This window comes from Gymnoscopelus microlampas, assembly GCF_963454915.1.
Source record: "Gymnoscopelus microlampas genome assembly, chromosome: 13".
In the NCBI taxonomy this organism is placed as follows: domain Eukaryota; kingdom Metazoa; phylum Chordata; class Actinopteri; order Myctophiformes; family Myctophidae; genus Gymnoscopelus; species Gymnoscopelus microlampas.
In genome coordinates, this window is record NC_139950.1 from 38,597,725 (window position 1) to 38,622,297 (window position 24,573).

Sequence of the window (24,573 nt, forward strand, 5' to 3'; positions counted from 1 at the left end):
TATGAAGCTCTACCCCCGTATCCCAGCTGTTGGTGCTGTTGAATGGGATTGTGTGTGTGTCAGTGTGTTCACTGATGGTGGCCTTTTTCAGTAGCTGATGAGGTGAACGAGGAGCATAGAGCCAGTGGAAGAAGGTGAACAGATAAATCAGGCTGTGGCTTTTCAGTCAAGTCAGAAAGTTGCCTTGCATTAAAGTTTTTTCGGTATGTTTTTAACTGCCTGACCATAAAACCCAGGCCACAGTTAAATGATGTTTGCTGTAAAATGGAGGATGTGTTGGGTGTCTGAGAATCCATATAAATGCAGCCCGCCATAACCGGCGGTCAGGGGAGCTGGGAGGAGATGGAGGCCTTGGGTAGCGTGAATGGAAGAAGGAGACGATGCAGGAGAAAAAGGAGGCGGTCTAGTCAGGATGCAGAACTGCTGGACATTCTCACTAACCTGAGAGGGCCTTTTGTCCCTCAGGGTTGGAAAAACAACCCCCCCCCCATCCCCCTGCCTCGTCCTCCTGGCTGCCAACAGGCCTCAGCAGTCAGCACATTACTGAATTCTCCAGCTTGTAAAAATGAGGGAATTAATAAATAATAAAGGTTGTCAGATTGGGTAGTCTGTGTCAGATTCTTTCCTGGTGCCATAACACCACCTCTATTAATAGGGGAGGTGTGTGCGTGCGTGCGCAGCCTCAGCCTTGGTTTATGACTAGTACGTTGGGATAGGAGGGCCCTCCAGGGACAGTGGGCAGGAGGTGGTATGGGATTAAAAACCTGAAAAGGTGTCGATCAAACATCCATCTGCCACTAGATGCTCTGACGTCTGTTCGGCTGTCAGGATGACTGGAGAAGAAAAGGTTCTTTCTTGTTGTCTGTGGATTTTCCAGCTTGGATCACTCTCATGGTGTTGATATCATGCGTCGTAAGATTGCAGGGTGAATTAAGGTTGTCCAACATTGTCCTCGGGGTGGGTTCCATGCAGTCTCGACTCCCCCCAACACCTCTACCATTTAGAGAAACTGGACCGGACTCCGCATACCACAGGCGGTCTCTTATGTTTATTTTGACAGGGATTGATTAAAATCATAATATTGTAGATTTCGCTTCAATATGAGATGTATTATTTATTTCAGTCGTATTCTTTTCCTGTGCAAGCATAGAGAGAGACAGGAGGCAGACAATAGTTGTGGTTGTTCCACTGCAGCGGAGGGGAAAGGGGAGGGAGATTGGGTTAAGTGTCTAAGGGGGGGGGGTGTTGGTAACTCAAGCTTCCCCTGGGGGGTAGGGTCTTAAAGCCTGCTCTGACAGACACACACGAGCCACCACACGAGACTTCCATCCCCCTGGTAGTGACTATTATCAACACCCCTCTACTATTGGATGGCATTAATACCGCCCGTAGAGACGCTGCACTGCTATTGACGTGAGTAGACCGCGTTCACATAGTTTAGATCTTGGGCCTCATCCCGATGCAATGCACTTAAATCGGGCCCTGCCCTAATTGTTCCCGTTAAACAAAGCTCGATTTATTGTACTGTACTTTTCCTTCAGTTTGACTCACCACTATGAGACCCACTTCTGAAGGCCCAGTAAGTTTTATCTTTTTGTAATGCCATTTGTCCATTCTCTTCCCAGAAGCCCCCCCCCCTCTTACTGTTTTACTGAAGGGATGGAAAATGTATTGTTAAAGCAGTGATGGGCCGTTGAGGTTTTGGTTTCTTGCCATGCCTGCTGCTACCTAGGAAGTTTGGTCATTTAGTGTTTGTGGAGGTATTTATTAATCCATTACGATATTACCTAGGGACACAATCTGGCACGCTGTTCGTCAGTGCTGGTTCTGGGCCAGCACTGTGTGTGTGTGTGTGTGTGTGTGTGTGTGTGTGTGTGTGTGCACTGCATGGTGTACTGTATGCCACTGTGTGTAAGGGCGTGTGCGTGTGTTCACATACTTTGTCCTTTGTCAAATTATCCTGTCACGATTATGCTATTCACAAGACGGAATGTTGTCCTATAGTGGAATAGCTTTATTTGTTTAAGGCTGTATGCATTTCCTGTCATGCCATTGACTGGAAGCGAGCCAGACCTTGTTCCTTACACATCCAATCATGTTTTCCTCAACTCGACTGAGCTCAAGCACATATACACGCAATTATTTAGACACACATACCCTGCATGTACATATGTGCAAAACTCTCTCTCTCGCGCGCGCGCGCACACACACACACACACACACACACACACACACACACACACACACACACACACACACACACACACACACACACACACACACACACACACACACACACACACACACACACACACACACACACACACACACACACACACACACACACACACACACACACACACACACACACACACACATTCTTTCACTCACACTTATTGGTCTTAACTGTTGTGCTGAGCCGTGACTGAGTTCCTGCACATGTGGCATTCATTTTCGGGCAAACAAATCCCTTTAAATCTGTATTTACGCTTCCTGATGGCCGGGGCCCTAACCAAGACATGTGACAAAATCTTGGTACTCTGTCAGAGAAGTGGAAAAGGGGAAGAAAGGGACTGAAAATCATCAATACAAATGGAAGAACATGAATGGAAAGAATGACATGTCAGCCTTGATTACACGCATTATTTGTCAAACGATTTTCGAAAGCGGATCACGCTAAAATACCCGGAGGTTCAATAAAGTTGTATAACTTTCTATTAGCGGGTTACTGAACAGTTCCCACAGAACCCCCTCCATTTCCTCTTAGGTCAGAGGTCAAAGCTCTTTGTTTATTTTCTCCCGCTGATGACTTTTTACCAGCAACACTATTGCTATGATCCAACCACTTTCCTTTATGCTTCTCAAATAAGTGATGAGAAGAGCTCATACTAAACTGAAGGTGTGGTGAAGAATGACTAATGGAAGGCTTTTCTCTTTCAACTTGTTTTCAGCATCTCACTATGGGGAATGCCCCCCCTGCGTTCTCCTATGAAGCACTTGTATCACTAATCCAGTCAGTATTGGCTGGCAGTCATGATGACGTCGGTGTCGGGAATCGGGATGAGCCTACCCGGCCCCTTATTACACTGCATAAGGCACCGATATCTTGTTATGGAAAAAGCTCCTCTCGCTTTTTCTCGGAAAGCAATTCCTCTCTCAGACTCAGCCACTACCTGCAACGTGTGTAACGTGTGGCTAATCCCTCGGTCACCGGGAGCTATACTGTGCTCATTGGTGGTTCATTCTAATCTCTTAAACTCTTCTGATCTCTTAAACAAAGAGTTTGATTCTTGGGAGAATGTGTCAGTTTATTTGTAGTTTAACTATATTTCTATTTTTACCTCATTGCATACAGTATTTGACGAATATTTGAAATGGAATTTAAGGTTATGCTTGTAACCCCGGTTCTCTGATAATATGAGTGAGGTGCTGGTAGCTATTGATCACGTTAAGGCCTATGATATATGATTCTAATAATATTTATTTTTCACCGCTACACCCATGTGGGGCAAACATGCGCAGAAATAATACGATAATTACACCCTGAGAGAAACAATCCGAGGAAGTGTTTATATGCTTATTAGACACTAATATCTTCCTTTTGAACGGATTATCAAAAGGTTTAAACCACCCCTCTTCACCTGATTGAAAATCACTTCTGATCAGACGGGATCAAAACTTCTGAATAGACGGGATCAGCCCAGTCGCTTACGATCGAGGGGTTTACATTTTTATTCTGATGGAGCTATCATTATTTTTGTGGAATATTAGCGTCAATGCAAATACATTTAATGTGTGACTGACTAAACAGAGGGCGGTATATAGGTCAGCACTTAGTAGCCACATGAGACTTCTTCACGCATATGAGTGTTTGTGTGTATGTGTGCTTTACAGAGTGAGCCTTGTGTGTCTGTGCACGTGTCCGAGAGGACTGCTTACTTTCCTAATAGTACACAGATGAGTGTTTATTATAGGAAAGGGAGAGTTGGGAGAGGAAGTGATGGGCTCCATGTGTTAAGGATGAAGCTCCAGAAGGGTGTCGGTACACGGCTCCATGTCCAGGCCTGTTTGTGTGTAAATGTGCGTTGGGGAGAGGCACTGTGCAACAGAATGTTTGTCCGTTTTGCTGCCTCCACGGCTCGCTGACCGTGCCTAAGCGTTACATACCGCCACTAGAGAGTCTGGATGTTTGTTTGTTGGCGTGTTAGTGTATTGGTATGTCTGCTGGACAGGGCAGCGCGCTCTGCTCTTCATCAGTGGCCAGAGCTGTGGTGGTGGTAGGGGGCAGCCCTGCCAGGCTCCAGGGGAGCTGCCATGGTCTGGCCAAGGAGTGTGGACTGTGGACACAGCAGTGGAAAACTGCCGTGCTGCACCGCTCAGGCCCTGTGGGTACAATTACCCAGAGGCCCCCCTGATGAGCACCTGGCAACGGAAGAGGAAGCAGAAAGCATAAGACGAGTCGGGACCTACTAAGATGTGTCTTGACACTGCCTGCTACTATCATACATTCATACCTATGCACATGCGTATAATCATGTACACACCTGAATCATGCAGTAATGGGACATGTTCAAATAGCGACCATTTTGCTCTTACTTCAAATACTCTGGGCAAAATGGTCACTGTGTGAATATGGTCAATGTAACGGTGGACTGACTGCAGAGTTTAGTGAGATTCCAAGTTGCCAGACACTGCAGCCAGTGTTTGAGCTTGTCCTCTGTAAATGATGTCATCTAATAACCATTGCTGTTGTCCACTGCTTCATAAACTGCTTAATTATTTGACAGTTGTAATGGAGTACTTTGTTTGTGCCCCACAGCTATAATTGGCTTTAAGAGGATTTACTGTTGGTATTTGGTCATTTATTTACTGGCACAGCAGTTGCCACTACAAATTTAAGAGTGGAAAATAACTCCCTTAGTGTTGAGGTCAGATGTGTCACAGGTAGGGTGGTACTTGTTAAGCTCTTTGTTAGTGTGAAAAAAAGATCACCGTTGAGCGTTGACTAAACTGATGTAATCACACCACTTTTTACGAGCTTGCTTCACAGCTGCTACATTGTTGCAGGAATTACCTAGAAAATAATGCAATATGAATACAGGATTAGAGTTCTCAAATTCTGCCCGAACCCGACCGGACGTTTTCTGGCCGGGCCCAAAATGTATGCTAACTAGTCGGGCCAAGCCTCGGTTTCCATGAAAAAAAATATTATTTTTTTCTGGTTTTCAGGCCTAAGATTTTGGTTATTGTTCGGGCCGGGCCCTTTTTGGGTCGGCCCAGCTAGGGGCTGGGCCTTGATTTTCCGGCCTGTTGAAGAACTATACAGGATTGATGCCGAATAAGGTACTTCTGCAGAAGTTTACTTTTGCAGAGTTTACTTCTGCATTACTCAGCATGTCTAGGTTTTTCAAGTGTACTTGGTATAAATTCATAGCCTAAAGGTCTTCAGTAGGAGATTGGACAATAAAGTGTAATAGCATCAGCAACAGAGCGAGAGAGACACACACACACACACACCCACACACATCCTCACACACTCGCGCGTGCGGGCATTGGGGACCAACATTTTTCATTTTACCCCCATTTGATTGATCATCTCTGCCAGGCTGATCTCGCAGGCCGCTGAACCGATCGGCCAGACCAAGGAAGACACTTGAGCACTTGAGCAAATTCTTCTATTCAGCTTCATTGTGGCAATATACCAACCTGCTTTATGTTTAGGCCCATAACTCTTGAACCATAGGTCTTACAATTGAATTTTCCACTATTTGCATTTTATTCAAAACATATCTTTTGCTACTCCTACATAGTGTTACAAAAAATGCCAAAAAGTAATTAACCGCCCCCAAATTTGAATCACGTGTCGAGGGGTCTCTATACAAAGCAGAGCCAAATGCGATTTCACTTAGTTTGTTGCAGGAACATATTTTTCATTTTTACTCCCAAATTAGTCATGTGACAACCATTTGACAATGAGCGTCAAACACCTTTTTGATATTCCATACGGTTTGCCTGTGTTGGCTTCCCAAATTTGTGAGAGGTGCCTTTTCCCCCACTTTTTTTCATTTTTTGTTTTTTTTACAAAAAATACTATAGATCATGAACAACATCCAATTAACCCCACATTTCGCTTTTGCCCATAGGGCACACAACTCTGAAAACCTACGCAGCCCTGGGTAGGCCATCCAGCCTGGCGGAGATATGTGCTTCGCCAGGCGCCCCTTTCTAGTAATGCTTCTCGTCGTCTTCTCTCTCCATCATGATGATGGGTTGTCAGTTGAGGTTATAGGCAGGCAGTGTGTGTGTGTGTGTGTGTGTGGGGCGTCTTGTATTTGGCACTGCAGGGGACGAGGTTTGTGAGATTTTTATAGCTTATAATATACAACCAACACACCTCAGTTAAAGCTGTGCACATTTTTGTAGAGCCTTGCATCACAGAAAGGATGAAACTGTATGACTTCTCCAAGACAGCGAAATACAATAATGTAGAGTCAGTCTGAGTATTGACTCCATCCTCATGTTTTATGGATTTACTCGTTTCTCTGACTACAAACCAAACCTTCATTGTTTGACTGTGAGTGGTTATGCATTTTTACCGTGTGTATGTGAGAGAGAGTGAGAGGGAGAGAGAGCGATTTAAATTTGTGTCTGCTTCAGGAGAACAAGAAACTGAGAAATGACAGTTGACAGGGTATCACTCGTTGGTCCTGTCTTCCAGGGCATGCCCTATACTGAGGCACATGCATTAATGTCACCAACACACATTAACTGTGGCAACACACACACACACACACACACACACACACACACACACACACACACACACACACACACACACACACACACACACACACACACACACACACACACACACACACACACACACACACACACACACACACATGCAATACACCCTCACTCTCTGAGTCATACATTCTCTTGGAGGAGTCTGTATTCCTGGCAGGAGGCTTGACTTGCACCTAAGCCAGGACTGTCCCACCCAGTCAACCGTGCCTTCGGCCATCACTATTATTGGTTCTGCTGCTAGACACTCATACATCCACACACACACACACACACACACACACACACACACACACACACACACACACACAAACAGTAGAAAATAGTGCATCCATGGAAGTTACAGCAACTCCTTGGCCACTTTAGTGACTAGAGTCATTATGTAGGTGGAACCACTTGAATTGGCTTGGACCGAAGCCATTGATATGGCCAGTATTTCTCCTATTATAAATAGTGATGGTGTCAGAGGGGATGGTAGAAATAGAGGATTGGTGAGCTCTTTGCCAGTCCTCAAGCTCTGAGATTTAGAGGGCTTAAAAGAAGGCCAGAAAAGAGAGAATAGCTGGTCGTATGGTAGGTGACCATTATAGAGCAGTATAAGGCTAACATAAGTTGGGCTGTATTTTCATCCATCGATTGAACGGGCACTTTCTGACAGACTGGCCGAATTCCAAACCGGCAGCAATCAAAACGGGAGTGAAGCCAGGAAGCTGGCCAGCCAATCCATGTTTACTGGCTTTGGTTTATTCGTGAGAAGTAAAGGGAAGAGAAGGGACGGAGCAAGAGAGAAACCCACTAATGGCGGCAACCATTGGTTCGTAACCCTTAACCGAGCAGCTTACATAAATACTTCCCGTTTTATGGACAGTGTAACGTTATGTTATTTCATACCCCCCCTTCTGTCTATGAGGTTCTGTCTGGAACCCCTGTCTCCTGTGTTTACGTTCCTTTGTGTTATTCTAAGAGCCCCCCCCCTTCTCTCTCTAATAGGAAGTTTGGAGCCCAAGTTAAGTAGATGACGAATTGAATTGTTGAATTTCGTGGCATAACTAAAAGTGCAGATTAAAAACTGCATGTGTGTCTGAGAGAGCAACACTTCTGTCTCTGTTGGCAAACTGTGTATGAGAAAGAAGTGTGTGTGTGTGTGTGTGTGTGTGTGTGGTGCGTCAGTTCATGGCCGTCCGTCAACGCTCCACCGTGGCCCTGCTGTTTCTCATTACAGGCTCGTTTTGACCTAAACATGGAAGCATGATACACTTCTCCTTCAGTCCTGCAGGTTGGCTCGGCATGTCTGTAAACACTGCTTTCACCCTGGCACCAATAAAGAGAGGATGGAATAGTAGATAGGAGGAGAGAAAGTCTGAAAGTTTCATTTAAAGACAGAGTAATTGAGATCCGCTGTGTTGATGTGTGCTAAGGGAGAAGGCTATTTTGACAATGGAAAACGCAGCTTATTTAAGCTGTCGGTGGGTCCCTCCACCCTGGACTGTGAGCCTCAACTTGATAGGCTAAATGTTTTCATTTGTGTAAATACAGTCATCCTGTTTTATGGCCGTCTCTGAAATTGAGTCTATTTGATATTTAACACCTGAACAAGCAGAGCAGTCATAGGAGGGTTAAACTGTACGAAATATATGGTCTTCATTAATTTCAAGAGCTGGTGACCCTTGTAACTAACTTTTTTTCCCTCTCTATTTATCTTACCGTCGGTGCTGCTGCCTCCCTCCACAGTTCCGGAGATTTCTCTGCGACTCTCCACTAGAGGTAACGTACTCCTGTTCTCCTGTAGAGTATCAAAGGCAATACTTATTTTTCACGTCTCCCCTCTGCTGGTTTTCCTGTGCATATTAGCTGGACATTCCCAAGAAGCCAGCACCGGTCGAATCGGCTTCACAGATCCAAAAAGGAAGCCACTCAAAATGCTTCCAACATGCTGCCAATTATTTAAAAAAATTCTGGCATCCTACTATTCATTATGTTAATGTGGAGCACTTTGGGCTTCATTTTATGTATGAAAGGTGCTATATAAATAGTTATTATTATTATTTATCCACGTTTACAGCAGCATAGTTCTGAATGAACCAAATGCAACAGGGGTGTTAACTGTACACCAGGGTTCCCCTGCCATGTTCCCATTCACCTCACATAAAAACCCATTCGTTCATAATGCCTGGATTATAATTGGTTGCACGCCATGTCACGCAGCGGAAATAGCAGATTTACAAGCTCACAACACATCACAAGATCACAATCATAGGTCCCATTGATTCGAGTCAATAAGCATTGGCAACCGTATCTGACATCATACATTTAATTTATGCTACTGTGTTGGAAATAAATTCATTTTTGGTTGATTAATTCGAGATGATGACAGGAAAAACCTGATTAGAAAGACGAGAGGCTAATTTGTGCTGATCATAGGTTAGACCGAGACTCAAAGACCATCAGCATGCTCTGCTTTGGTTGAATTGACATTATAAAACATCGATAACACATGCATTTTCCCCCCTAAAGTTGACAATTATTAGAGGTTCAGTTATTTATTTGACAGCCTTAAGCGTGTAGATCGACTATTTTCGGTGTGCGACACTGACATGCATTTAAGTATAAATCACCCTCAAGCCCCCTGCCACCCCACCCCCCAACATTTTCTCTCCTTTCAAGAGCCCTCCAGCTGGATGGAGGGCATGGGGGAGGTTGAGGCATTCAGGAAGCGAGTATTGTTTCATATTGCAGGGGTTTTATTTAGCCCCGTCTTTACTGAGACGGTGAGGGGGGCCAGAGAGGAATGGGGAGGAGAGAAATGTGGTGTCCAGATTGTGACTGTGATGAAGACGAGGCCCATTGAGACCAGTCTTCTCCCGTTAGCCTTGACAGACAGCGACACAGCACCACTCCTTTCTCGTGTGTGTGTGTGTGTGTGTGTGTGTGTGTGTGTGTGTGTGTGTGTGTGTGTGTGTGTGTGTGTGTGTGTGTGTGTGTGTGTGTGTGTGTGTGTGTGTGTGTGTGTGTGTGTGTGTGTGTGTGTGTGTGTGTGTGTGTGTGTGTGTGTGTGTGTGTGTACACAGATTACAGCCTGATTGGGCAGCGCCACTGGCATCACTATGTCATCAAAACAGATGGCTCAGCGCTCTAGTTAGAGGAAAAAGAGTCTACTGTTTAGAGCTGGAAGCACAGAATCATTCTATTTTTAACTTTACTTCTGGTTAGCAAGAAGTAACACAGAATCCAGTTTCTAATTTATTTGACATCAGAAATGCCAAAAACTCCAAAGCACTCTAAAATGCCTTTTTATTGTAATGGCATGGTCATATTAGACTTTAAATAAAATTCTGACGCATACGCGTTTCATTGCGTTGTCTTAAGTCTTCATCAGGGAGTCTTACAGACATTCTTTTACCGCGTAGCTTTGTAGGTGTCTAGCTGTCTAAGGGGGTCGGTCGGTCTGTGTCTGGAGCTAATCTCACAACTAGACCGATCAGTGCCATGTTTCTTATGCACACTGCCAGCCCAGTAGGCAACAGAAGTACCCCCACCATTTCCTTTCACATACAGTACTGTATGTTTTATACTTTTTGAAATATTTAAATGTGCTCCAACTTATATTTCAATGTTAAAGCTATATAAGATGAGAGATAAGACCATTATATCGATCCTGCGAGGGAAATTCTGTCGCCAAAGGCAGCACAGCAGTTAAGATAGTTACAGGGCAGAGAGGGTACTGTAGATGTAGCAGGGCAAAGACATCAATAATATTCTATACAATATATGTTCCGATGGTAATCATTGTTTGTTTAGTAACAGTGGACGCCTGTGTCTCTCCAGCTCTTTAATAAATATGTATTTTTTATAAATAAACAATTTCATCCAATCAGGACAGAGAACACATTATCAGCTTCAGTTTGACAGTGTTCTTATTCCAATTTTCACTTGTTTATCCTGTATCCTGTATGAGTTCTCTCTCCTGTTTGGATGAAATTGGTATCCTGACCTGAAGATGTATTTTCTGCTTACTAAAGCGCTGAGGAGACGCCTGTTCATTTTTAGCATGCTCTTAAAACCGTCGTAAGTGGTTTGGGAACAAATCCTCATTTTAATACTTGAACTAAGCATCAGTTCTGTGTGGTCAGTCTGCGATATGCGCGTGCAGCCAGGAGTCACCAACCGACTCAGTTTCAGTTTCAGTTTATTTTTATTTATAGTGCAACATCACCCCAAGGGGTCTCTGTGCACTTCACAATACAAAATACATAGTAGTCGAAACACACCGTAAAATGTGCCTGCATGGTCAAACAAGGTACCATGCAGTACACAGCAAAGAAAGAAAAAAACGAAAAGAAGGAGAATACATTTGGAACAATATTTAAAACCATAGTGCAAGAACGTGGCAGTAAACCAAGCAATAAGTTCAACAAAACTACTATACCATAAACTGCTGTAAAACTAGGATTCTATAAAACTAGGGGGAGCCATAATGCAGGGAAAAAAGATACGTTTTAAGCCTAGATTTAAAAATGCCCAGAGAGTCGGCATCTCTAACAACTTGAGGGAGAGAATTCCAGAGATAGGGGGCACGATGTGTGAATGCTCTACCCCCAACTGTTACTTTATTATATGTTGTGACTGTGAGGAGACCAGCATCCTGGGAGCGTAATGGACGTCCAGGGATGTATGGTTCTATTAAACTGGACATGTAGGATGGGGCAAGTCCGTTTAGGGCTTTATAGGTCAGGAGTAGTACCTTGAAATCGGCTCTGGCCTGTATTGGCAGCCAGTGTAGTGCTATGAGTGTTGGTGTGATGTGATCGTATTTCCTTTTCCTGGTTAGTAATCTAGCTGCTGCATTTTGAACTAATCTGAGGCCATGTGTTGCTGTTGATGGTAAACCGGAGAAGAGGGCATTACAGTAGTCTATTCTTGAAGTGATGAAAGCATGAACCAGGGTTTCGGCATCGGGAAGTGAGAGTATTGGGCGAATTTTGGCTATGTTGCGGAGATGGAAGAAGGCAGATTTTGTGGTGCTTTTTATATGGTATGTGAAAGATAGTGTTGGGTCAAAAACTACTCCTAAACTTCTTACTGTTGGTTTGTGGGTTATTGAGCAGCTGTCCAGGTTTAGAGTTGTGTTAGTGAACAGATGGGTGTGTTTAGCTGGGCCTACTAGCAGCATTTCTGATTTACCAGAGTTTAGGAGCAGGAAGCTTCTGGTCATCCATGACTTAACCTCAGTTAAACAGGTTTCGAGGGTTTGAAGGTTGGATGGGTCATCTGTGGTGATGGGGATGTAAATTTGAGTGTCGTCGGCGTAGCAATGGTAATTTATGCCAGACTTTCTAAAGATGTCCCCTAGTGGAAGCATATATAGACAGAATAGGATTGGTCCAAGGACTGAGCCTTGTGGGACACCGTATTTGACAGGAGAGTGATCTGACATTGTGTTATTGAAAAAGACACGCTGTGTTCTATGTGAGAGGTAGGAGCGGAACCAGTTAAGTGCAGTACCTTTGATACCGACCAGATGCTCTAGCCGGTGGAGTAGAATGCAGTGATCGACCGTATCAAATGCGGCACTGAGGTCTAAGAGCAGCAGGAGGGAGGTTCTGTCTTTATCCGTGTCGATTAATAAGTCATTGGTGATTTTGACCAGTGCTGTTTCTGTGGAATGTTGGGATCTGAAACCAGACTGAAAACTGTCATAGAGGTTGTTATTTGTGAGGTAGGCTGTAAGCTGGCTGGAGACAACTCTTTCAAGTAGTTTGGACATGAATGGAAGGTTTGATATTGGTCTGTAGTTTGCTAGTGTATGTGGGTCAAGGTTTGGTTTTTTAAGTAGGGGTTTAATTATGGCAGTTTTGAAAATTGATGGGACAATGCCACTAATTAGGGACTCATTTATAATAAGGAGAAGTGGGGGACCTAATGTGGAAAGCAGCTCTTTAAACAGATTGGTGGGAAATGGATCTAATAGGCAGGTGGTAGATTTTGATGTAGAGACCAGTTTATTGAGAGTATCCCATGATATTGTGTTAAACTGTGATAGGGTGATGCTAAAATGAGGGGTGGAGGATGTGCACGTTGGAAGTTGAAAGCTAGTTATGGGTTGGGCTATGGCCTGTTGTCTGATCGACTCTACTTTATTGTCGAAAAATTGGATAAAGTCGAGGGGACTGATGGAATGGGGAGGAGCTGGGTGAGCGGTTTTGGTAAGGTTGGTGATTGTGTTGAATAGGAATTTGGGGTTGTGCTTGTTATTGGCTATTAATGTGGAGTAATAGGAATTTTTTGCCTGTTTCAGAGCACATTTGTAATTGTGTAGGGACTCATCCCATGCTATGCGGAAAACCTCGAGCTTGGTTTTTCGCCATTTCTGTTCAAGGTTTCGGCATATTTGCTTGAGAGTTCTGGTGTTGTCATTGAACCATGGTGTGATGTTATTGGATGTGCGCTTTCTGGTTTTAAAGGGTGCAATGGAGTCTATTGTATCAAGTAGAGTATTGTTAAATCCGTTGGTGAAGGTGTCGAGGGATCCAAAGTAGCTGTTGAAGGGGTGGATGGCAGTTGGCAGAGAGGACTCTAAAGCTATTTTAGCTGTATTACTGATGCAGCGGCTTTTTGATGGGCAGTGGTTGATAGACTGTAGGGGGATCAGGGCCTTCAACTCAATGAGGCAGTGGTCGGTTAGTGATTTAGCAGATGGAGACACTGATACATCTTGGATTTTGATGCCCCGAGCCAGGACGAGGTCGATGGTATTACCATTTCGGTGTGTAGGTTCAGTAATGAATTGGGTGAAATCCAGGGTTTCGATGAGGGATGTAAAGGCTTTGTTTAGTGCATTGGATGTGTCATTGTAGTGGATGTTAAAGTCACCTAAAATGATCAGATGGTCGGCGCGAGTAACTAGGTCTGATAGGAACTGAGAGAGTTCCTCCAGAAACAGGGTGTACGGTCCAGGGGGGCGGTATATGATGGCTATGTAGAAAGGCAGGGAATTCTGGCTGGAATTCTGGCTGGGTGGTGATGAAGACATTAATAGTAGCTCGAAGGATGTAAAAGAGACATTGGGTTTTTTATTTAGTGGGTATTTGGAGTTATGTATCAGTGCAACACCCCCACCTTTTTTTGTGCTACGGGCCACTTGGGAAAACACAAAGTCTGGTGGAGAAGCATCTATCAGGAGCTGTGCATCATCATTGTCTGAAAGCCAGGTTTCACAGAGTCCCATCATGTCGAGGTTATGGTCGTGTATGTAGTCATAGATTATGGAGGATTTTAGATTTAGTGACCTTATATTGATGAAACCAATTTTAATCTGATTAAAATTGTTTGTTCTCTGTAATATAGTTTTGATAGGATGCAGATTGTGTATGTTAAGGCCATTTCTGTTTGCACTGTACTTCCTATTTCCTATTATAGTGGGAATGATGGTTGGGTAGGCTTCGTGGTCAATAAGAAGATCTATAGTGTGTGAGTCAGAGTTTATAATCAGGGGTCTGGGCCCAGAACAGGGAGAAAACCCTCCCGGCCACAGGGGGGCGATGTATTGGCTGTCTGGGGTAGTTTGGTGGTGGAAGGAAGTGAGGTCAGACGGGACAGCTGTAGTAGTAAACAGTCATTGTTTTGGAGCTACGGAGCGATGCAAATTATTTGCAAGCGTTTGGCAACCTAACTTGCTTGGATGAAGGCCATCGGCAGCATAAAAAGATGGACGGTCCCAGAATAGATAGAAGTTGTGGATGTAGTTGATGTTGTGGGAAAAACATGCAAACTGGAGCCAGTGGTGCAAAGCCAGCAGCCTACTGGAACGGACATCTCCTCGACCGCGACACAGCGTGGGCAGTGGGCCGGAGATGTAAACAGACTTTCCGCTGCTGCTGAGGAGATCGAGGAGACGTGTGAAATGGATTTTTGTTAGTTCTGAGTGGCGGTCGTTGGTCCCTACGTGAAGGACAATCCTTGTGACAGAGGAGGGGAGAGAAGCCAGGACTTCGGGGATTTCGTCAAGAAGTTTTGCAGTTGTTATTCCAGGAAAACATCGTGTTATTGCGTTAACAAATCGGATGTTCTTGATGATTGAGTCGCCGATAATTAACGCAGTGGGGGGGGGGGAGGAGGGATGGAATTGGCGAGCGGGGTTGCGACGGGGGGGGCATTTTGGGGGAGACAGACGTCCGCCGTATGGGGGGGGTGGGCGTCTGCAATGCCTGAATCCCAGGCCATTCCCAGGTGTTTTGAAGTGTGGGCTTTTTTGATGGTTGATGCCCAGAGAGACACTCCGAGCGGCGTTTAACTGCTGTTTTTAGTAGATTTTGGCGAACTTTTTTCTGGCTGGGGAGTACCGGGGGGGAGAGCGAGCTGTTGGATGACGGGCACGGTGGAGGGAACTCGTTCATGTCCAGGACGGCAAATGGATTACTAGTTGGTAGCGGGGGTGGGGGGTTTGGTGGTGGTGAACGTGAGCGGGGCCCCCCATGTTTGGCTCGGGCAATTGTTATCCAGGGGCCTGGAGTGGAGCTGGCCGAGGGTGCAGTTTTTGGCCTAGCGCCCTCCCGGTGCTCGTGGACCGGGACATCCAGACCAGGGACAGCTGAGCCCAGCCCAGCCGCCCCTGCGAGGACAGTCGCGTACAATTCTCCGACCTTGGTGGTGGGGGGACGGGGGCGATCCAGACCAGTGGCGGGGAGAGTCGCGTCCAGCTCCCGCATCCTGGAGGGGGGGCTGCGCGGACGGTCGGGTCCAACGGCGGGGACAGTCACATCCAGCTCCCTGGAGCGGGGACGTTCGGGTCCAGCGGCGGGGACAGTCACATCCATCTCGGGGTCGGGTGCTGGGGCGACGGGGTCGTGGCAGAAGGAGTACAAGGAGTCGAGGAGGAGCTCATCCTCCTTTATCATGTGGAGAATGGATATCCTCCCCTCCAGCTCGGACACCTTCTGCTTGAGGTGGAGACAGCCGTCGCAGCCAGGTGATGAAAAGGTAAGTGACTCCATGGTGGTGTTGTAGCTGGGGAAGAAAAGAGACTGTGGCCAGTAAAGGTGGAAAGTGACAGGAGAAGGTGTAGCAGGCTAGCAGTAGTAGTGTTGCCGGGGTGGCTTTCTCAGGACAGTACGTACTCGCGAGGGCACCAACGGGTGCCCACAGCAGAGAGTAGGCCTCAGAAGTAGAACCGGAACACAGAGAAGGTCCAACTGAGAGTGAGACTTACCAACAAGGCCCAGAGACTGGGCCTGTGAGTTGGATCGGCGTTCGATCAGTTATAGATGGTGGTGGTTTTGTAGTGCTGGGTTCACAGCAGTAGTGGTGTTTCGTGTCCAGTGGTGGTATCCGTATAGCAGTAGTTGTGGAGCCGAGATATTATTGGTGGTTAGCTCCTGGCTAGCGAGCTGTCAAACAGCGGTTAGCTCCCGGCTAGCGAGCTGTCAAACAGGCTAATGCCGGGTGCCTAGCTGTCAAGGCGCGTTGTCACGTCAAGACAGGCCGGCCAAACAGCACTGTAACTTGTGATCGGTAGGGCCGATCGTTAAAAAAGTAAAATGGGATTAAAAGTAGGCCACTTGGCAATCATGGCCGTAAGTGGAAATAGATGACATGGTTTAAAAGTTTGTAAAATACTTCGATTTACCGCTGTGTGAGACGCTGTTATAAGCTAAGCTAAGCAGAGCGGAGCAGAGCCGCAGCACGTCCGTCTCTCACCAGCTCAGAGCTAGGCTACTTCACGTAGTAAATCTCTCAGTCTGTCTGCCAGCAAGTCTGTCTGCCAGACTCAAAAACATGCCTGGTCATCTGTAGCCATCAGGAGGACTAGTGTGAACCGCTGGGTCAGGACAATTACACCAGCAATTAGACGTGGGATGGGTGCTTAAAACCGCCACTTTAATAGAATTGAACACACACACATACAGTGTCCCCCCGCGTGGCCCTGTGGGCCCCCTCAGGCCTCCACTAATGAACATCGTTAGTGTTTATAGGAAACAAGCTTTTATCACCTCGTCAAGGCTGGCGGCCAGACGCACCGAATTACTCTGCTCTAGTCTGTACACACACGTGTGCACACACACACACACCCACACACACCCACACTATCACAGTCCCTCACATGTCTCACAGCCTGCCTCCCCTCTGTCCGCTCCTCTCAGGCTTTGATTTCAGTGGCCTCCTCTCTCTGCAAATTCATTTTGTGTTTTTCTTTTTCTTTTCTTTTTTTTCTTCCTCTTTCTGTGATCCACACTCTGTCTTCTTAAGTCTCTGTCCAACTGCTCTCTATTTCACTGGAAGTATGCATGGCTGTCCGCTACCACTGCGTGTTGACTTCCATCTGTCTCCAATCAGAGCGCTATTAAAATACACACACACACACACACACACACACACACACACACACACACACACACACACACACACAGCCACATACCACATGGACTGAGCGTACTGTGTGGTTCATCAGCTCACGTGTAAGCATGCATTTATACAAATGTATGCAAACGCTGTTGGGACGATTAAGTTCACAATTGCACCATACTACACCTCCAAATGTGGCTAATTAACGCTGCTTGTCTCACTTATTTGTTTGTTGCTGTGTTCCATTTCACCAAAATTACAGGGGCTTCGTGCTGAAACACAGTTGGATTAATTAGCATCAGCTGTCAGTGTTTCTTCCACGTGTGTTTGTGTACAGTATATATGTGTGTGTGTGTGTGTGTGTGTGTGTGTGTGTGTGTGTGTGTGTGTGTGCGTGTGCGTGTGTGTGTGTGTGAGAGTGTGTGTGTGAATATGTATGTATATGTATGTATGTGATGGGGGTGTTTTTGGCCGTGGTTTTATTGACAATATTACAAGCAGATCGGGGCTCAATGGGGTAATTTTTTCTTTTTTTTTTGTTCATACAGCCTCTTAATCTGTCTATCCGGAGGGCAAACAACCATTAACACAGGTGTTGGCTAATTAGTCACCAGACCTTTTTTTGTATGGACCTATAGGCATTATCCGCCCCTCCCTGTCTCCTGAAAGGATGGATGCACATGGTAGGAGATAACCACAGGAACCCTAGCGTCCCTATTCTGAGGCGACCATTTAGGCGAAAATAGCATATCTACAAGCTCGCAACGCGATGCGTTTTTGGTAAGGAGCTTTAGCGTACAGTAGGGGTGTGCCGATATATCGTCCCGCGATATATCGCGATACGTTTTCGCGACGATATGTATCGTTTTGGGGAAAAAAAATATCGTTTTTGAAAAAAAAAAAATTTTTTTTTTTTTTACAATCATAATAATCAGGCATGCAAACGTCCCCGAAGTGAAAAGAGTGACAACATGTTTTTTTTTCGGGTCAGGTGTCATACTATTTGGATTCAAAACGGCTATTGTAGCTGATAAGCTACAAGTTTGCATGTCTGAATAATGCAAAAATAGAATTATTTGTTTGCATTTTCTTTTTTTCTCCTCCATATATTTTCATAATAAAAAAAGTGCGTATCGTATCGTATCGAAATCGTATCGAAGTTGTGAGCCAAATATCGTATCGTATCGTTTGGTGAAATTAGTGTATCGGCACACCCCTAGCGTACAGGATGGGGACAAAAGGAGCGGACCAACTATTGAGACCTATGGGAGTCTGGGACTAAGTATATAGACTTTAACTTGATAAGCAATAAACACATTGGGCCTTATTTGCTTTCCACCGATGCACAAACATCAGTGACATGCCACCTGACATACTGTAGCATAGCAGATGTGCAGCCTGCTGTGTATGCATGTCATGACCATATGTTCATAACGGCATGATCTGGCAGTAGCAACAACTCTAAATAAAACGGGTTTGTGTGTACAGAAAATGCATGAAGTAATTAGGCTAAATCCATCTGTCTAAATCCTGCTAGTGAAACAACTTGCATTAAGTCTTAAATGCATATAATCTTTTTTTTTTTTTTACCTTTATTTAACCAGGTTCAGTCACCATTGAGAGTAAAAGTCTCCTCGTCTGGCCAAGACAGGCAGCAGCATAATTAAAAACAGTCACAAGACGAAAATATAAAAGGGGACAGAATTGAAATAAATCACATTTCAAAAGAGATTTCCACAGTAGAAATCAATTTCGTAACCAGATAAATTTAAAACATTGACATATTAAGGAATCTGCTTCCATTTATTTCATTTTGGATTTAAAATCATTTAGCAAAATTATTTTGTTTACTTTTAAGTCATTCTCCATTGTATTCCATGCCAAGGGTGCAGAATACACAAAAGCCCCTTTCCTACTTTCCGTACAGGCATTTGGGACAGAATGCACAAAGGAGTCCTAAGAGCGCAAAGAGGTCCAACACTTTTCAGTGTGATAAAAAAAATACGTTAATATGGCAGCAGACCAAGACTTTCTGTCTGCCTGTCTGCCCAGTGCCTGTTGACTATGGTTAATGACTACGGTGAATGAGTTAATTCAACAGTTAATGACCCAAAACATACTTGAGTACATGAGTATATACAGTACTTATGGTTAAATAGGTAAATGAAAGAAGTGGAATTCTTCCTCTTTTCTATGTAAATAAAAGTTTATTCATTGACTTTTTGTATTATATTTTATACATCGTATGTGGTAGCCTGGGACCAGACGAATCTGCCAGTGCAAAAAAAAATGGCCCTCTGCGATTTGGGTCTGGCACCGCTCCGTTGTGAATTAATTTCCTGCTCCCGAAGTCTGGGGTGACCAATCAGGGACCAGTATTCAAATATGGAGACTGTAATTGGTAGTTGGTTGGAGGTCTAACCAATTGCGTCGAGAGCCATTGGTTTGATCCCGCCCCCTTGGAAAAAAATATTCCTCATAGACGCACCAGACTCATATCCACGCAGTGATATTGTCTGGCTACGCGAGGCTACGTATGTGCAGTTAGCAGTTTATAATACAGGATACCATGCAACACAACAAGCAGAGTTGCCTAAATATTACAGTTTCAACTGAACATTTGTGGTTCTTTGTGAAAAGTGCCTGACACTGAAATCTCATCACAGTGCGGGTTTGTTTGCTAATATAAAGGGCCCTTCAGACTTATAACTATAACTAATACAAATATAGTTTTAAAAGTCAAGTGGATGGCAGAGTTCACACCAACTATAAATAAAATACAATGGTGAACGATATAATTATAGTTATAGTTATAGTTACTAGACCATACCCGGTCGACGCAGCCGTGGGGGGATATGCGCACATGATCTGGCAACCCGGGAGGCAGTTCGTCCCATAGCTGGGCAGCCGCAGCCATGGGACGACATTCTTTGACACAAAAACGCTAATAAGAAGCTGAGATTTGATGAAATTGAAAAACGGGCTTCACAGTTAAGTTGAGATGGTAATGGTCAATGGCTGTGTGCAAAATCAGAGCAATTGGTCCAGCCAGTGGGGAGAACCGGGTAGCTTCACCACCACCACCACTACAAACGCACGCACAGAGGTTACTAGAATTATAGTAGGATAGTGCTCAGACTGTTCAGGTACCTTAATACCTGAACAGTCAAGACACGCCACCCTCAATAACATATGGTTGAAGAAACAAAACGGGTGAGGAAATACAGAAATAAATTAATAAATGGCTAAATGAATAAACGGGAAATTAATACATTGGGAAATAAATGTCATTTATTCCTTTATTTAAATATGGCAGCTCTGGCCCTCCATATAATGACTCTGCTACGCCCGCCTGCCAATAGCTACAAGATATGAAAATGTATGGGCCTCAAACCAAAAGATTCCCAGCTTTCACATAAAAGAAAGCTAGCAGATGCCGCTGTCCTTATTGGACCTTCTTAAAGACTATCCAGTGACTCCACTTCAGTAACATTCAGTTCCAGCACAGTGGCCCTGAAACTAGGACATGTGCATAGTCTTGCTCAAGGTTACCCTCAGCAATGGTCAACACGTGACCTCCGGATTCTATGCGTGTGTGTATGTACAGTATGTATGTATGTCCACTATAAGGGCAGCGTTGTGTGTGGCAGTGAGAGCAGCCTGTATCATGAGTCTGGTCTCCAGAAGACTGATGGAGGGAGTAATCAGATGCTGTCGTTTCCTCAGCAGATTAAACGAGCCGTTACTGAATGCCTTGACCAGCAACCTGCCTGCAGGCCTTGTATGTGTGAGTGAGCGAGCGGGAGAGTTAAACCATTTAGCGAGATTGTTCGTCTGTTCTTCGTGATCAGCTTGTCAATTTACATGACGCTAAAATCACAACTGCATTACCTTCGAGTCCAGGCAAAACAATGCCACTGTTGGAGATATAGTTACACATGAAGATGGGGTATATCCAATACGTACTTTTGTTAGCCTTTTATTATGCTACAGCACCTCGCTTATTTGGCTGTCCACCGACTTGAGTGGTAAACCTTGCCGTACTAACAGGCTTCAAGAGTTACTAGTTAGACTTGCTGTAGCATGTTAGCCTATATACTGTAGGTTCCTGATCTCCCATCAGGAACCAGGGTTTGCCTCATTGAACAATAACAGTACAAAAAAGGTCATGAATACTATATGATCCAAGTCTAATTTGAGGCTAATGGAACCTTTACTTCCCACTCGGCCTGCAGAGGCAGTGTGCATTCACTTAATGCTCTTGCTCCTTGTTGCCCTGAACAGGAGGAAGGAGAGAGCGAGGCTGAGCCTGATGTCTGGTCCATATGAGAGTGATTTGGGCCTGCCGTGCAGACTCAGGGGTGGTTTGAAGCATTTAGTGTGGGGAATGTTTAGATTGTTGTCACAGTGGCAAGGACAAAGCCATTAGGCTGTCCTTTGAGGTGACACACAGGTCAGTCAGACAAGATCAGCCTTGAACGGGGGAACCACTGTATAAACAGACATGGTAGGCTATTACCAGTTGAGCACCGGCATTCACACTCAAAAACAATCGTGCTGTTACACAGGCATTCTCCCTCTATTACACGCAGGCCTCCTCATACACACATTTGGAAGCCCAATGCGCTCACTTCTCACTGACGACTCCTAAATGACACGGGGGGCCTCTCGACAAAGCCTCCAGTGTTTCATGGGGGGGAGCCGATGCCAAGAAACTAACAGGGCGCCTGCCTGCACTGACGGACATTTCCCCCGGCCCCAGACACGCAGACAGACCTATATGGCAAGCAGAAACTCCAGAGAACCGCTCCAGATGTGGTGACGGGCCAGCCCATCATCATACCTCCACCCCTACAGCTAACGGTTCTCCATTTCACACCCCGCCCACTCTGCTTGCCGACTGGCCGCCTCCTCCTTGCCTGCCTGCCCTGCCAGTCAGCCAGTCAGCCAGTCAGTCAGTCAGTCAGTCAGTCAGTCACAGCTAATGTGGACCAAACCCACACTCCACCTCTCTCTCCTATCACATGTCCTCTGATGTGGCACTGCACACCACCACTTTAATCAACCACCAGTTACAACCCACACACACTCGGAGAGAATGGATCCCGGTGTGCATTGTGTCAGACAGGCAGGTAATCAGACCTGGGTGTCCCAGGGTCTGAGCTGGAGGGATCTAGCTTTGTTTTTACTGCCAGCTCTACTTTAAGCAGTCCCTCAGAGGGGGCTATAAGCAAGAATGTGGCACAGATGCACCCCATTGGTTGTGCTCAGCCCTCTGAGGTCAGCGAGGTGTGTGTGTGTGTGTGTGTGTGTGTGTGTGTGTGTGTGTGTGTGTGTGTGTGTGTGTTTTCTTTTTTTTTGCGCACAGGTTTAATTTGGTCAGGGTGTGGGCTCAGTGGGTGCACTGGATTAGCAAGCTAGCTCTCCTGGTGTTGTGATAACTAGCAGTGTCTGCAGTGCTTAACCGGGCCCAGATGGGTCTTGGTGAAAGAATGGGATCCCGTTACTCGTGCAGACACTTGGAGACACACACACACACACACACACACACACACACACACACACACACACACACACACACACACACACACACACACACACACACACACACACACACACCAATACCCTGGCTTAGTATGGCTTCTAAACCTAACACATTCCCCCCTCCTCCTCATCTAGTCTTAACCCTCTGTGATAGAAAGCAGTCAAATGACTTGATTGAAAAACCCAGCATGCCGATCATGGTGAGAAAAGTAATATGTGTGAAGCCTTTAACTGTTTTATTAATGGACTACACACACACACACACACACACACACACACACACACACACACACACACACACACACACACACACACACACTCAGGCACATTCTTCGGTGCACACATGGAGTGAGCAGACACAAACATATAGGGGAAAGCTTGGCTTCATTCCACCGCTGCCTGGTGAAATGGATTTTGCTCATGCAGGGTCTTTTTATTAAAAAGGCCTCTCCTGGTGTGTTTCTGCGGCTAGTTACCCCCACCCCCCTCGCCACTCCCCACACACACACACACACACACTCTTTACCCCCACCCTGCTCCTGATCTCGCTCCACATTTGGGAGCCATTAGCAGACTGAGCGTGAGGCTACTGTACACCCCCACACTTAATGTGCGAGGCCTGCCAGGGAATGGGGCCTGAGTTATAATACATCAACTTACAGGTGTGTGTGTGTGTGTGTGTGTGTGTGTTTGCATGAGAAAGTTGATCTCCAAAAGAAAGTAAAATAGTCCAGTTAACCCCCCCCCCCCTGTTCTCGCTCCTCTGTGATTTATATATTTTCCATGCAAACTTATTGTTCACTTGAGTCATGGTATTGCTTTGACCTGCAACCAAAGACCACTCTCCCCCCCACTTTCTCCCCCCCTCTCAGGCGGAGTCACCTCCTGACGGGCCAGATGCGGGCTACGGCTCCTTCCACCAGCAGTATTGGCTGGACGGCCGTATCGTGGCGGTGGGCGTGATAGACATCCTGCCTACCTCTGTGTCCTCCGTCTACCTGTACTACCACCCGGAGTTCGCCTCGCTCTCTCTGGGCTCCTACTCTGCGCTCAGGTGAGTGTCAGTGGCCGCCTTTTCATGTCAAGGACCCCCAAAATGATATGTATTTGGCCGCGGACCCCCATCTTGAAAATATGTTGTTCCAGGGACCTCCCAGAAGCAAAAATGTCAGTTACAAATGTTCGCTTTAAAATATATATATATTCCAAGATTTCCGCAAGTTTTGAGCTTGTATATCTGCTATTTTTGAATAGCCAAACTATAAAATATGGTTTAAGTGGTTAAAATGATTGAACTCTATATTAACACATCTTTCTGGGGACACCCTGGTACTCCTCCAAGGACCCCTGGGGGTCCACGGACCCCACTTTGAGAACCAATGCTGTAGTACTAGTAGTGGACGTGCAGATGATGTTGACAGATCACGTGACTTTTGTGTTGGACGGCAAAACGGAGGTCTACTACTAGTACTGGGCTACCATACTGGCAAAGTGACAAGTCAAGTATCACTCCCATCCTGAAAATAAGTGGGCAAGATTGTCAAAATGTACATTTTGTGTTCTGCATTTGGATGTACATAAAGACGAGGGCAGAAGAGCGGTGTTTTGTTTCATAGATACGTTCCCGGCTGAGGGCAGAGAGGTTGTCAAAATGGGTACATCTGAAAAGCTCATATTTAAAACAAATTTGTTATAATGGATCAAGCCCCCTGAATCACACACTTCTACCCATTTCATGTTAATAATTCCATGATTAAATTCTAAATCCCTTGAAAAGAAGTGTATTACAATGTTACTGCATTTTGAAAAAAGTTAAAAGTGGGCGATTCAGTGGGTTGGTTCAGGGCTAGTACGGTACAAGTTAGCTAGCATGAAACTGCAACTCAC

At 45.4% G+C, this 24,573-nt stretch overlaps 1 protein-coding gene across 3 annotated transcripts in view; it reads left to right on the plus strand.

Moving 5' to 3' along the window:
* The window catches only part of ate1 (arginyltransferase 1), a 92,958-nt gene that overhangs the window by 22,437 nt on the left and 45,948 nt on the right, over nucleotides 1-24,573 (plus strand). For all 3 annotated transcript variants that reach the window (XM_084077154.1, XM_084077152.1, XM_084077153.1), the window contains 2 exons: nucleotides 8,536-8,568; nucleotides 23,559-23,740. In XM_084077154.1, coding sequence (XP_083933280.1) covers nucleotides 8,536-8,568; nucleotides 23,559-23,740 — 215 coding nt within the window. The remainder of the gene's footprint in view (nucleotides 1-8,535; nucleotides 8,569-23,558; nucleotides 23,741-24,573) is intronic.